General features: G+C 38.8%; 1 protein-coding gene across 4 annotated transcripts in view; it reads right to left on the bottom strand.

Annotated features, from left to right (window-relative positions):
• Positions 1-15,686, bottom strand: part of ELMO1 (engulfment and cell motility 1) — a 559,777-nt gene that overhangs the window by 348,389 nt on the left and 195,702 nt on the right. For all 4 annotated transcript variants that reach the window (XM_043463190.1, XM_043463189.1, XM_043463192.1 and 1 more), the window contains 3 exons: positions 10,657-10,756; positions 2,206-2,357; positions 15-93 (listed from right to left, as the gene is read on the bottom strand). In XM_043463190.1, coding sequence (XP_043319125.1) covers positions 15-93; positions 2,206-2,357; positions 10,657-10,756 — 331 coding nt within the window. The remainder of the gene's footprint in view (positions 1-14; positions 94-2,205; positions 2,358-10,656; positions 10,757-15,686) is intronic.

The following is a 15,686-nucleotide window of genomic DNA, read 5'->3' as shown; positions in this document are numbered from 1 at the left end:
GAAATGCAACTTACCTGCCTCCTTTCATCAGGGGCCTTTAGGAAAAGTGCATTAATCACTGCAATGGTATAGGTCTGGATTTCTTGATCTGTCCTATAAAGACACAGAACAACATACAAAGTCAGAAAAGACCACCCCTCAGTGAGACCACGATAAGGGTCATGATTATTTCCCCAAAAAAGGTGAAAGAGAAAGGCAGGACCCAGAGAATGCAGTCAGCACTGTGTATTTCAACCATGAAAAGCTGGAAACATGTGAGGAGACAATTACTATTGCTAGCCAGACAAAACACACTCACCCAGAGATAATGGTGGCCAGTTGGCTCTCTTCCCTTCTCCTCTATTAGAGTTAAAAATATGGACCAGGGGATGTGTGTGTGTGTGTGTGTGTGTGTATATGTAATTTTCTGTCTGATGCATGAAGTACATCTGGGAATAGTCCTGGGTGTCCCCACATTCCTGGGCTTATTATAGAAGAAACTGCTTTGTCTCCATGGCAATATTACATATTCTAAAAATCTATTTCCAAGTAGAAACTTTTAAAGAATAAGAAGGATAGGTTTTTATGTTTACAAATTTGCTTTTCACAGGAATGAAATCAGAAATTCCAAATGAAGCCAAGATCTACAGTTAGGTGCAGGGTAAATAGCAAATATTAAGCACAGCACAGTACAAATAGTAAATAAGAAGGACCCAAGGCATAAACAAAGAGCAGAGGCCGGTTAGCTACATTTAGAGAGAATTGAGGAAGAGGCAGAGCTTACTACACAGCCTCAGGAAGGCTGAAATTCTAAGTGCAGTGCCCCACTGGCTGGCTGTGTGGCCTTGGACAAGTTCACAGGGTGTCCCTACACAGCTTCCTCATCTGGAAGGCTGGGTAAAAACACACTCATTTCAAGGAGCTGCTTTTAGGATAAAATGAGGTAATGCACATAAAACCTTTAGTACAGCACTTGGCAAATAAGAAACTCTCCTCTTGGCAAAGTGCACTGTAAATGCACAATGATGCCCTTGAGATTCAGAAGAAAGATACAGACTTTTAAGCTGATACAGGTCGCATTCAGGGACACGTGAAATTGGTACCATTTCCAGAGTGATTTCACACAAAATCATCATTTTAGAGCATGGGCTAATTTTCCCTGAGGCCACAGTCTATAGCTTGTGTGACTTACAATTTTACACTCTAGTTACCATCCCCTACCCAAATGAAGGAAACATCTAATGCACTTTGGTAGTTTAATATAAAGTTTAATTATAAACACATAGTCAACATTTTTGGTATATTGCGAACTACTGAATACCCCCTTGAATCCCCATTTTACACCCCCAACCCAAACAGGCCAATCAGGTTTCCTCTTGAAAATCTGCCAGTGTGACCTGAGACCAGGGGCAGCAGTTACTGGGAGCCAAGTCACATCACTGCCAGCCAATACGCCAGAGAAAAGGCCTGTTGTGAGAACTCCAAGGAAGCCATAGTTTCTGTCCTTCCCAAGGCTTAGCTACTTAAGTCATTCCTCGGTTCTATAAAATGCCCCAGTATCCTTTCAATAAACTCCCTGTCCTAGCTCAGGATGCTTCTTGCCACCTGCGATCCAAAATACTTTCATTGATCAAGTGGCATCTTACAAGGATTCCTTCTCAGGCTTGTATCATCAGAGGCAACCTTACTAGTTATCTAAGGGTGGGGAGGAGAGATTCCCCCAAAACCCAAGGCTGCTACGGCAGCTATCAAGCATCTCAAAATTTTGTATTTTATAAAATACACAAGAAAAAGATTATTGCAATCACCTGGAGACAAATAAAGAAGTCTGACTTTAAAAACTCCTAATTAACTATGAAAATTCTCATATCACAGAAAATACTGTATGATTAAGGATAAAGACTCTATTGAGAACTTAAAAGAACAAATTGCTTTATTGTATCTTATTAAAAGCAAAGCTCTACACTATCTACCAACGTTCACCAGAACTGAGTCCCTACCAAGGCACTCGGGACACACTAGTCTTAAGAACAGGCAAGGGGCACACCCAGGGCAAGTCACTGGGCCACGTCAGTGTGATGGCAGACAAACACGAGGCATGGTTTGATTATACACCGGATCAAGATTCTTTTTTTGTATATATTTAATTAAACCAACCAAACCATCATGGTAGCTGTCTACCTGAAGAACGTTCCCTCCCGCCGTGGCCGCGTCAATCTCGCTTACCCTTGAAGATGGGGAATGAGTTGGCCGATAGTGATCTCTTGGGCCACCTTCTGGTAGAGATCGTGGCTATTGAGCACCATGGACTCCAGAATGGCCAAGGACCGTTGCAGGATGGAGACATCTATGGCCGACTTGTTGACAAAACTTGCTATCTGAAAACCCAAGAGGGACACAATTGATCACTCACAGTAAGCAGAGCGGAGAAGCAGAGAAGGGAGCAAATGAAGTCAATCGGGAGCTCATGTAAGAAACACCAGAAATTCAGTATGAAAAGTACCTGGAATTATAGCAGAATAGCCAGAAATGCATGGTGTCAACAATGACTGTTCACCACCTTATCACAAACTGCTATTTGTGGCCTATTTCTCTAATTTGGTAATAAGCAATTTTAGAAAGGAGATGGTTTCAAAGAATTATTCTGTCTGGTGTTTTTGGAACGGTTCTTCTGCGTTTCAGCTTTCAGGAGCAGATATTGTAAGAACTCTTGTGTTTCTTTGAGACAGCAATTTCAACATATACTAATAGCCACTGCCTTCCATTTCCAGGCTATTCCTTCACCCACACAACCCATGGCTCTTATGTTCTTACTATGCTTCTGTTACATTCTTAAGGGACTCACACAAATCACACTTGTCAACACAGTTCAACTGGCAACTTTTCAGTTACTGGTTAATCTCCTTTTTATTCCTCAATGAAGTGCTCTCTCCCCCATTCTTCCCATTTCTTATGGTTAAAATAAATTCTTCTAATCACTCTCAAATTTAGCAAACAGGAAACCATTTAAATTAGAAGTGCTAAAAGTTAAAATAGTCGTTTAAACTCTAAAATACATTCCCTAAGGAATTCATCACTAAAGCCTCAAACATAATAAATCAGAATGTAAGAAGGAAGTAAAATAAGGGTTAGAATAATGGATCACAGAAACCCAAACACATGGGTACCATAAAGGTTTTATTTTAGAGGCCTCATTAAATGTTATTACTGTATGTTGACAACTCATATTAAAATGCTCTTATTATATCATCATGACTGCTTTCTTAAAAGCTATTTGGTTTCATGACAAATTGGCACTTATAGCTTCCCCTTATCATGAATATTTCCCTTTTTGCTATTGCCTTGACCCCTTCTCATTCCCTCTCCATCTCTGCACAAGATAAAATTCAAAGGCACCATGGCAACTTACAGTTACCAGCTCAACCATTTTTAGCCCAATAACTCCCCAGTGAAAGCAGAGGGTACAGTGAAAAAGAGAGGTGGGCAAGTACAGTTATCAATATGCTCTCTGCCTCCAGATACACCTGGATTTCGGGGATAGAAAATATATGACGTAAAGAAGTAAAGTAACATTATACTAGTATATTCCAAAAGGGTATTATTTTATAATACAGACTATAGGAAGAGTATAAGATTTTTAAGATTCTCAAAAGACTGCTTTAGCTCCTTTCACAGCTAATAAACTTCTTCAATGTGTTTACTGTCCCTGGCAAGCCCTTGCCTTAATCCTCACCGTCTGGATGTGTTCCCCTATCAGATCCACCACGATGAGGCCATTTTTCTTTCTCTAAGTCCATCTTTCTCTCACAAAAATCCAGCGACCCTCATACTGTACTTAGGGTTAATGCCTAACTTAGACCTCTTCTAAATCCAATATTAATTCCTTGACTTCCTCATCAACACCACACCAAAAACTTTTCATTATCCCAGTACAATTCTTGACACTTATTGGAAAAGAGAAGAACTCACAAAGAAATATGTTGACAATACCTGTGATTTCTCTGCACTGGTCTATTTTCCTTCCATGATCATATTCTTATTTCCATTTAGGAAATTTGGATGTACCTTTAAGACTCTGTGGAGAATCTTCTAGTTGAAAGTTTATGATCAAACCTCCTCCTCCACCCTCTTGCCTTCATCCCCTCTATTCATTCATTCAGGTAATAGGTGTTGACCATGTACTATAAAACAGGCTTGCACTGACCTAGGATCTGGAAATCAAGAGATGAGCAAACCCACATGATTTTTAACTTCAAGGACCTTGTAATCTAGCACAGATGGACACACAACAGTCATTTACTATAAAGTATGTTACATGCTTATTCTTGGCATCCAAAAGTATACGTCCACTTAGATATTCTAAAGTCGAAAATTAAATGGGCTAAAAATCAATCTCACTGACTTCTTTCTTATTCCTCTCTTCTCAAGTATCACCTTTCTCCAAGTTTGCCATGATATTAGTGATAAATAGTCCCAGTTCCCTGCTTTCTGTCTCTGTGAACACATTTGTAATGTCTGAAAGTGTTAGTCGCTCAGTCATGTGACTCTTTGTGATCCCAGGACTGTAGCCCACCAGGCTCCTCTGTCCGTGGAATTCTCCAGGCAAGAATACTGGAGTGGGTTGCCATTCCCTTCTCCAGGGGATCTTGCCAACTCAGGGACTGAACTTGGGTCTCCTGTATTGCAGGCAGGTTCTTTACCATCTAAGCCGCCAAGGAAGCTCTGTGCAATGTCCACCCTCTCATATACATGCTGCCGTATATGCACATTGGCACATGGTCCAGCTCATTCCTGGGTTACTATGACAGCAGCTTCTTCAATTTCCTCTATAGTCAAGATTTCCCTCTGATACAAATTTACCCTCTACTTCTATAAATATGCCTTGACAGTATTTCCTTTCTTGAAATACTGAATCAAAATGCTCAATGTTTTCCTGATACGAAGCACAGTTTCTTATAATGGGCTTTAAAGTTCTCTACAAATTATTAACTCTCGCCTGCTCCCAACAGGCTTACACAGGGGTGGTAAAACAGGTAATGGTCTTTGCTTTAATTCAGACATTGTATTCCATATACATATTCCATTTCCATTTGCCATTTTTATATATTTATCATAAAAATAACCCCATACCTTCATCAAATTATTCTTTAAAATTAATCTTTTCCATTATTTCAGCTCTTCCTTAACATGTAGATACCATCATTTCAGCAATCCTAAAGTAGCTTACAAAACTTTAACACACTAAAGTACTGCCTGGCAGAAAGCATGCATATGACTCTTGAGAGTCTAATGTACAATTCTGTAGGAGATATTAGTTGTCTTTTGAAACTAACTTCTATCTTTTGCCTTATTTATCAGTAATTTTAACTTGATATTTAAATGACCCAATACTTTCATCTAATGAATACTAATAAACAAGGTATCAGGGCTGACTGAGCAAACATGATGACTGTCTTCACTGGTGAATGGACAACTTTGTGAAAGTTTAAGTGTTACTTTCTATGTCTAGTTTAAAAACTACAGGTCACAGTATAGCTATAGAAGGTTAAAAATACTCTTGTTAAATTTTAATTTCCCTTGTCTTCCTCAAGATCAATCATGACTTCCTTTGCCTTTAAATTTTTTCCAGTTCCATTTCTGTACTTTGGCCAGCATGGGTGAACCAGCCTAAACATGTCAAAGTACAGCTTCTTGAAAGTAGGTCTGTATCAGAGAGAAAAAGAAGGAGGAGGAGCTAACAATAATTATATCTATTACTTCCACATGCTTCCACTCATTTAAAAGCGCTACCTAGAACTTTGGGAAGGTTATACACACAATGCTGTATTTAAAATGGATAACCAACAAAAACCTACTGTACAGCTCATGGAATTGCTTAATGTTATGTGCCAGCCTGGATGGGAGGGGTGTTTGGGGAAGAATGGAAACATGTATATGCATGGCAGAGTCCCTTCACTCTATACCTGAAACTATCACAACATTGTTAATTGGCTATACCCAATACAAAATGTTTTCAGTGTTAAAAAAATAAAATTAGAAGAAAAAGAAATAAATAAAAGTGCTACGTAGATAAAACATAGGAATATTTGGGTGACTTTTAAGAAGTTAAGGGGCATCACAGTGTATGAATCAATGACACAACTTTTTTAAATCACAGAAACACTTTGAGTTACTTAGAATGAGACCTTAAAATTATCCTCTGTTATCAAAACTGAAAAGATACATGGAGAACACGGAGCCCCTCTCCCATATTTTAAGTTATTCAGGCAGTGGTCCATAAATCTCTCAAGCTTTTAAGAGGCAAAAATTACTGGGTCTCTAAACTGAGATTGGCTGGATGTTTATCTAGGCACTGAAAATACTGCAGAGTGAACCGGGCCCTCCTGCAGAGCTAAGGTTTCAAGAGCATTTGTATAAAACTTTCCTTCCAAGAAAAGGCACTGATGTTATACTTGGCTAGGGTAAAACCAACTCGTTAACACAGAAAGTTCTAGGCTGTTTTTCTTTTATTTCATTTCTTTCTTCCCCATGCCTTCTGACCCTCTCTCTAAGTCACCAAGTCTTTAAAAAGCAGCAACATTAAAGATTGGCCTCAAAGGATTCCAAGTTTCAAAGTGTTTATGAAATGATATTACTTATTACAGAAAAACTTTGTAAACTAGACTCTAGATCCACACATGACAAAATAGATAGCAGAGAAGGATATGAGGGCTGGCAGGGAAAAAATATTTCTCCAAAGTCGTATGAATTTGGCATTAATAGGAAGCCAAGTCTGGACCACGGAGATAAGCATCTTTTGTCAGCACATTTCCTAGCTGATTTTTGTCTAGATAAAGCTCCATTTAAAAGACAGTTCCCTGTATACAATTCCTGGGTTGTCAAAGTGCTGAATTTGATCCAGCTAATGAATAAAAAGATAACCTTACAAAAACTTTCAATTATAAAGTCATTTTCTGATGACCACTTTTTAAAATTCACATAAGGAGTTGAGCTCCAAGTAGCAATGCAAAGGAAACAGAATGGCTAGGAATGAGGGTGGAATCCATTATGAACATGTTGTCTTCTGAAAAACACTGTGTTTAATTTAAACTGTCAAGACTGCTAGTCTTTGCTTCCTTGGATCTAATATGATTTTTGGTTAATTTCAGTGAGTGAAAACCATTTTCATAAGCAGTTAGAAAATTAGATTATTGTCATTCTCTCTAACCACATCTCCCATTTAAAGAAAGATACCTTTGTAATTCCTTTCCATTCATAGCTGAGGTTTTACTTGAAATATATTTAAATACGGTGGCACTGTACTCTTTTTTTTCTTCAAGTTTTAGAGTTCAGAAAAATACTTCCAAAGTAAATTTCATTTATTCATTTTCACAGAAATGTGAAATGGTCTGACTCTATGCCACGCTCTGAGGAGACAGGCCAGAAGAAAGCCGTGGTTCCATCCTGGTGTTCTTGAACTCATGGTCTTGGGAGAGCCCATCAAAAGAACAAAAAATTCACAGGAGAGTGATAAGTGATGGAACAGGGGCATGTACAAGATTCAAGGAGAATGAAGAGCAGAAAAAATCAGTTAACTCTGCCCCGGTGAGGTCAGGGAAGGCTGAACAAGAGGCAATGGTGTTTCAACAAGTCTGTCCTTCTGTCCTTCACACTCTTCTTTCCAACATTTAAAGTGCAGGTCCATGCTGATGATGGAGGGAGCCCTGAAATGAGGGACCGATGACACCCCACTCTCCAGAACCTCACTCTACCTCCCCAAGGCACTGTGTCCTCCCTTCCTGACCAGGAACACACCACTTACTGCAAAGGATTGCTACAGGAATCAAGAGATAATGTTGCTGAAAGCACAACCTAACTTCAAGGAATTCACATTCAGAACAGCATTGTTTTTATAGCAAAAGAGGCTCTAATATCAGAAAAGGCAAAGCAATTTGAAAGTAGAAAAGAAAAGCCCACCATAAACTCAGACTGAATTTTAAAATTTTAAGTATGAAAAAAATCTGCAAAACCCAGTATCTTCAGATTTAAAGTTGCCTCCCTAGAACTTTTTTTTAAATTGGAAATATAGTTGAGTTCCAGTGTTGGATTAGTTTTACTACAGCAAAGTCACTCAGTTTTATATGTACATGCATTTACATGCATGTGTGGGTGCTCAATCTCTCAATCAAGAATGGACTATAGACCTCCAGACTTCTCTGTCCATGGGTTTCTCCAGGCAAGAATACTGGAGTAGATTGTCATTTCCTCCTCCAGGGACTCTTCCTGATACAGGGATTGAACTCTTATCTCCTGCACTGGCAGGAGAATTCTTTACCACTGCCCCACCTGGGAGGTCCATGTATATATATACATACATATTTTTTCTTTTTCAGATACCTTTCCATTACAGGTTACTAGAAGATATTGAATATAGTTCCTTGCACTATATAGTAAATTCCTATTGTTTACCTATTTTATATATGGTAGTGTGTATCTGTTAATCCCATACTCCTACGTTATCCCTCTCCTCTTTCCCCTTTGGTAACCATAAACTTGTTTTCCATCTCTATAAGACTGTTTCTGTTTTGTAAATACATTCATTTGTGTTACTTTTTAGATTCTACATATAAGTAACATCATATAGTATTTGTCTTTGTCTGACTTACTTCACTTGGTATAATAATCTCTAGGTTCACCCATGTTGCTGCAAATGGCAATATTTCACTCTTTTATGGCTAAGTAATACTCCATTTCTCTAGAACTTTTATCTTGGAAATACAAAATACAGTAATTTTTTCTCTGCATTTAAAACCTAATGCTTATATTCATTACCTGCCACCACCAAAGGAGAATACTTCCTAACACATCCGTATTGCCTTGGCTTTCTGTTCTACACTCATTTCTCTCTCTCTCTTTTTCTTTTTTCCTAAGCAATTCATGCCACTGACAAATACAGGCAAAAAGAGGCTTCATCCTTCTTTGTGTGTTTTCTTAGGTTCTTACTACACATTTTTTCTTGGCTTTATGCCCTTATGTAAGAAAAAAGGATTCAGAGGTACATCAAGAAGACCTTGGGTTCCCAATCAGTTCTTGCCTGAAATAAATAGACAACATCATTCAGGTATTTGATCTGTGAGACTTCTATTCCAAACATCCTCATTCAACAGACTAAGGGCTCTCCTATGCTCTTCAGTTCAAGACAGTAACTCCCTCCAGGTACTGATTAACTTCAAAAGGAAAAGATAAAAGATGTAACTTCAGAGTGGGGAGACCCAGTTGTATCTGCTGGGTCTCAACCACATAATCAAGGTCACCATTTATAAGAGATATAAACATCACATATTCCAATGAGATCCTCTAAAAAGGGCACAACATTACTTCTCTGACATTCTTACCAAAAATGCATAACCTAGATTTAAGGGAATTATCAAACAAACCCAAATTGAGGGACATTCTATAAAATAACTGACCAGTATTCTTCAAAACTGTCAGTCATGAAAGACAAGGAAAAACAGGAATGATCATATTGGAAGACACTAAGGAGACATGTTAACTAAATGCAGTTTTGAGTCCTTAACCAGAGAAAAACTGGTGAAATCAATTAATGGTGATAGTATTATAGCACTGCTAATTTCCTAGTTTTGATGATACTATTATTATGCAAAATGCTATCATTAAGGAAGTTGGTTGAAGGTCATTTGGAACATTTTGTACTTTTTTTTTTTCAAATTTTCTATAAGTTTACCATGATTTCAAAATAAAAGCTCTCAAAAACTCAAGTGACTCATCTTGGATTTTGGTTTTATTTTCTAGCTTTCACAAAGACTCTCTGAAATTCTTTATTTTAGACCATTCTTCCCAGGAATCTAGATCTTAAAGATAAATATATGAATTCCAAATATCTCTTCATTCCCAGTAACAGCAGAAAGAAAGGTGCCAATACATTTATAAACCATTTCACAAAGAGAGGAAAAATAAGTTAACAAATAATGACAATTCTCAATTTAATACTACCCTTAACAGTTAAAAAGTCAAGGCTATTCAGTTTTGGTTAGAAGACTGGAAAGAGAATTGTAAATTTGCAGATGTTTTTACTACTATTCAACTGCCAGGAATGGTGGGGGGCTCTTCCACTCTCTCTCCTCACACCAGGTCCACCTTTGCCTGCCCCCTTGTTGGCTTCCTCCTAAGGACAGTAGGAACCAACTGAACTAGTTGATCCCAGAGACACTTAACTCCACGAAGATTACGAGTGAGCAGGCTTACTCTGCCTAAGAGGCATGGACCCAAGCACCCCTTTTTCTCTTACATTCCTGCTTCAGACCCAGTCATGTAGCAATCAATATATTTTGCCTTTTTCCCTTCTCCTGAACATCTAGTTGAGGAGAGAAGGTTCAGGAAAGATACTAGGAACTCTAGTTAGGTCTTAAAAACAATGGCGTCCAGAAGAGGGGTTTTAACATGTCACCTTCAACTAGGGGTTCTCCTGTACAACCCTTATGATCCCACTGGGGAGAAAATGTCATTTTTATATAGAATTTAGGCCCTCAGACCACCATATATATAATACTATCAAAAATCACACTCACCCTTTAACACAAAGAACTAAAGGAAACAACTTTGCAATAAGCTCAAAGCATAGAAAAATATCTGTAAAAAAAGAAATGGTTTGAGCTTGAAAAGCACAATCCGAATTACCTTCTTAATGAATGCCACCGAAAACGTATCCCAGGACACTATCCCATGGTCCATCAGCTCCACAAAGGCCGTCAGGGTGAAGGACAGCATGTCTCCAAAGCTGGAAAACACAAGGAGGCGTGAGGGTGATGGGCCCAAGAGTTCAGCACAAGGAGCGATGGAAGTGAGAACGCTTTAGAAAGATGAATACAGGCAGAACTGTACAAGGTCACTGGGATAAGCCGCTGGGCCACAGACAACGTCCTTACACACGTGGGTCAGTAGGAGGGAGGCAGGTAGCTTCACAGTGAGGAGCCAGGGCCTCTGGGGGACAGACCTGGATTCACAGTCTCACTCAGGTGAGCTGTGTTGCCCCTGAGTGGGTCCCTAAGATTCTCTAAGCCATCGTCTTCTCCACTGAAAAACTGGATAGTGAAATCTGTTTCATCACAGGGCTGCTGGTAGAGCACTGAATGAAGTGCAGTGTATAAGCATTCAGAAAATGATAGCTTAAAAAAGCTCCTCAGCAAACAAATATTAGGAAGAGGGCAACACGCTTCTCTTATTATCTCGGGTATCCAACAGGGAAGGTTATAAATAATTCTATTAAAAGTATCAGCACTTTGCAAAAGATTCATGTGGCCCATATATACCTAGGTGTGTGTGTATGTGTGTGTGTGTGTTTGGTCAGTGCATTTACACACATACATACACTCATAGATACAAACATATATGTAAATAAGCATATTAAATTCTATGTTACACGGTCCAGCATTTTAACTTTAGTTAATAGGCTTTATAGAATACCTTTCTAGAATATTATAGATAATAATGATTGCTGCCCATTGACTTGCTGTTATTCAGAAGCTGTAAGAAGTGTCTCATGAATAAGTTAGAAATTTAAACAGATCAGGCAAACTCAAGTAAAAGAACTGCCTTCTATAATAGCTCCATCCACACCCCTTCAGTTCAGTTCAGTTCATTCGCTCAGTCGTGTCCGACTCTTTGCGACCCCATTAACCACAGCATGCCAGGACACCTGTCCATCACCAACTCCTGGAGTTCACCCAAACCCATGTTCATCGAGTCGGTGATGCCATCCAACCATCTCATCCTCTGTTGTCCCCTTCTCCTGCCTTCAATCTTTCCCAGCATCAGGGTCTTTTCAAATGAGTCAGCTCTTCGCATGAGGTGGCCAAAATATTGGAGTTTCAGCTTCAAAATCAGTCCTATCAATGAACACCCAGGACTGATCTCCTTTAGGATGGACTGGTTGGATCTCCGTGCAGTCCAAGGGACTCTCAAGAGCCTTCTCCAACACCACAGTTCAAAAGCATCAATTCTTTGGCGCTCAGCTTTCTTTATAGTCCAGCTCTCACATCCACACCCCTTACCAGACAACAACCTGGTTTCTAGGGCTTTCAAAACAACTTTGAGAATCTTCTATAGAAACTCACCTCTACTGTAAATTATCATCATGATAGTATTAACTTAAAACTCTCAAGATAAGTTTTGTCTCTTCAGGTACAATAAATTATGCCCATCAGAATCTCCATACTGTATACAACCACACTGATTCATATGCTTGATTTTTTAAAAATAAATTTAGTAGTTCAGATTTTTAATCTGTAGACTCCTATATATCATGATTGCTACTTTACAGAGTTTCATAAAGTATTTAGATGGAGTCTTCCCATTCATTTTCAATTAACAGAATAGAAAACTGGTTCCTATTTCTTTTAAAACACCTTTGCAGTTCCCCTTCTTCCCAGCTGTTCTCAGCCTGGCCTCCATGGAGGACCTTGGAAATCTTGCATCATCTCAGAAGCTGTGATGCTGAAAATAAATCTACAAAAGAGGAGGTGACTGTCAGGAAGGGACTGTGATCCAAAGGTACCAGACACCAGAGGGGATGAGACGCGCTAGATGGAAATGGTTAAGTGGGTAGTTTCTGGAGTCAGACAGCAGAGGTGGACAGCTGTAAGTAGACAAGTCACTGACACATTCTGTGCCCCGAGTTTCCTCATTTTTTAAAAAAGAGGATGACAGTGATGCTGCTAGTGGTGGTGATGCTTTACTCAGAGGATTCCTGGGGAAATGAAAGGAGTTATCACACTTACAGCCCTCTGAACACTGTATAACACACGGAAGGCAGCATATGAATATTAGTTATTATCATTATGCAAAGAGGGATTCTAAAAAGGTACACGAAGCTCATGATTTTCAAATGTCTGTCTTCATTGTGACAAGAATTTTCTGTCCTTGGAGCCAGAAAAAAAAAATGCCAGGAAAGCCAAACCTTTCAAGTTAGATTAAAAAAGCAGCATATATTTTTAAAAGACTTCTCTGAGTCACAGACAAGCAATCCCCATCTTACAGGTTCCCCCTAGGTGGCATCAGAGAATCATGCCCCAAAAAGAAATTCCAAACCAGAAAACTCAAGCTTACTTTAAGAAAACAAAAAAAGTAGATAGGTAGAAAATGGATTAAAAGGACGAGTAAGAAAGGTTATAGAAAAATTCCAGAATGACTCTTCCTACAATGAGTTATAAGAAAATCTAAACACTAGCTTGCAACAAAAAAAAGGAAATTTCTTCAGGAAAATAAGAGAGCCAGGAAATAAAATCAATTAGTAAGATTTATTAACAGATTATTAGACATTAGTATCACTGTGAAACATTACATAATTATGTATAGAATTTTCAGTGAACAATATTATGTAATTTATTACTTAGTTGTATAATTACGGTAAACAATATTAACTAACTTCCCTTGTGGCTCAGACGGTAAAGTATCTGCCTGCAATTCAATGCCTGGGTCAGGAAGAGCCTCTGGAGAAGGACATGGCAACTCACTCCAGTATTCTTGCCCCAAGAATCCCTATGGAGAGAGGAGCCTGGCAGGCTACAGTCCAAGGGTTCACAAAGAGTCGGACGTGACTGAGCAACTTACACACACACACAAACAATATTAACAATATTTTTTACTCAGAAAAAAGGAAAAAAACAACCACTAAGTGATAATGAACCTGGAGTCGAGAATGGCAATGCACTCCAGTATTCTTGCCTGGAAAATTCCATAGACAGTGGAGCCTGGCAGGTTACAGTTCATGGGTTTGCAAAGAGTCGGACACGACTGAGCACACACATACACACACAACTGATAATGAATGATTTGCATTTCTTTACACCTGGCATGCTGAAAGACCTCAATTTGTAAAAGATATACATGACATTGGAGGATGGCATTCATAGCTTCCATGCAGTGTAAAAACATTGCCTTGGTGTCGTCACTAAGAGAAAAGCAATGGAAACAGAAAAAGGAGTAACACATGGCTAGAAACAAACTCTTCTTTACATTCCCTATATCTTGGACTAAAGACAATATCAGTCTTCATTAACTGGTTTTAAAGCACAAGATAAATTGTACTTATGCTCTCTAATTATCTGAAGGCAACATAACTCTTTTCCTTGCTCAATGGACTCATAATCCAAATGGCCTCAGTGACATCTTGAGATACTCCCTCTTCCCTAAACGCCCCAGAACTCTGCCTACAGACTCCTCAGACAGGCTCCCAGGACCTGGGGCAAAAGATGCAGAAAAAGAGAAACAGCGTTGTTTGCTTTCCAAATCTCCAAGCTGCTTTGGGGAACTAGCATTTCAATCTCGCTGGTTGGAACTGGAGCACTATTTCTGAGACTGCAGCTAGGGTGGTCTGTGTTTGGCAATCACCGGTTAGTGTCAATGGTTGATAGTGAGGGAAGTTTCTTTACATCACACACCAAGGTGTCCAGGGGAAGGATCACTCTCTTGGTCCAAAAAAGTTTCATATAAATGTTATATCATGTGCGCTCAGTCACTCAGTAGTGTCCTACTCTTTGTGACTTGCCAGGCTTCTCTGTCTGTGGGATTAGCCAGGCAAGAATACTGGAGTGGGTTGCTATTTCCTTAATTTATACTTATATAAATATTATCTAATAACACTTTCTATACTTGTGAAAGTGAAAGTGTTAGTCACTCAGTCGTGTCTGACTCTTTGCAACCCCATGGACTATAGCCTGATAGGCTTCTCTGTCCATGAAATTTTCCAGGCAAGAATATTGGAGTGGGATGCTGTTCCCTTCTCCAGGGGATCTTCCTGACCCAGGGATCGAACCCATGTCTCTTGCATCTCCTGCACTGGCAGGAGGATTCTTTACTATCTGACCACATATATAATTATAAGGGGGCTTTCCCAGTGGCTCTGCTGTAAAAAATCCACTTATAATGCAGGAGACGCAGGAGATGTGGATTCGATCCCTGAGTCAGGATGATCTCCTGGAGGAGGAATTGGCAACCCACTCCAGTATTCTTGCCTTGAAAATTCCATGGACAGAGGAGCCTGGTGGGTTAATGTCTATAGGGTTGCAAAGAATTGGACACAACCAAACGACTGAGCACACACACATGTAATTATAAACTCTATGGATTAATGTTATTAGACATACATATGCTATATAATCATATGTATGTTATGTATCTTATATAATATATAAAGTATGTTATTAGATATATTTATATATGATACAATATACTGTATATATAACATATATCTTATATACTGTGTAAATATAATATATATCTAATGACATATTTTATCTATTATAGGATATATATACATATGTATGATTATATAGAATATGTATATAATACATTGCATTATATATACTATATATATGACATATATAATTCATTATAACTGGTTGCTGGATGGCATACTACCTTTCCATGGGAGACATTTTTCAAAATTCAACTTTAAATCCTCAGTTGCAAGGAAAGGATGGCAGTGCTAAAATGTTATTACCTTCCAAATCAAGGGACTCACTCACCTCATCTCAACTGAGGCAGCTACAAAAGCTCTTATTGAACCCTGAAACAGATGTTTATTTCCACTGCTAGAGGAGTGATTCAGGTTCCAAAGAGGAAAGGCAAGAGCCAAGATCCTGTCTCTGAAATCAGTGCTGGGTGCAGAAGATCAAGGCTAAAAGGATTACAGATATAAAGCAACCACA

Source organism: Cervus canadensis, chromosome 3, assembly GCF_019320065.1.
Source record: "Cervus canadensis isolate Bull #8, Minnesota chromosome 3, ASM1932006v1, whole genome shotgun sequence".
In the NCBI taxonomy this organism is placed as follows: Eukaryota; Metazoa; Chordata; class Mammalia; order Artiodactyla; family Cervidae; genus Cervus; species Cervus canadensis.
The sequence above is the reverse complement of the archived record's forward strand: the minus strand, read 5'-3'. Positions and strand labels throughout refer to the sequence as shown.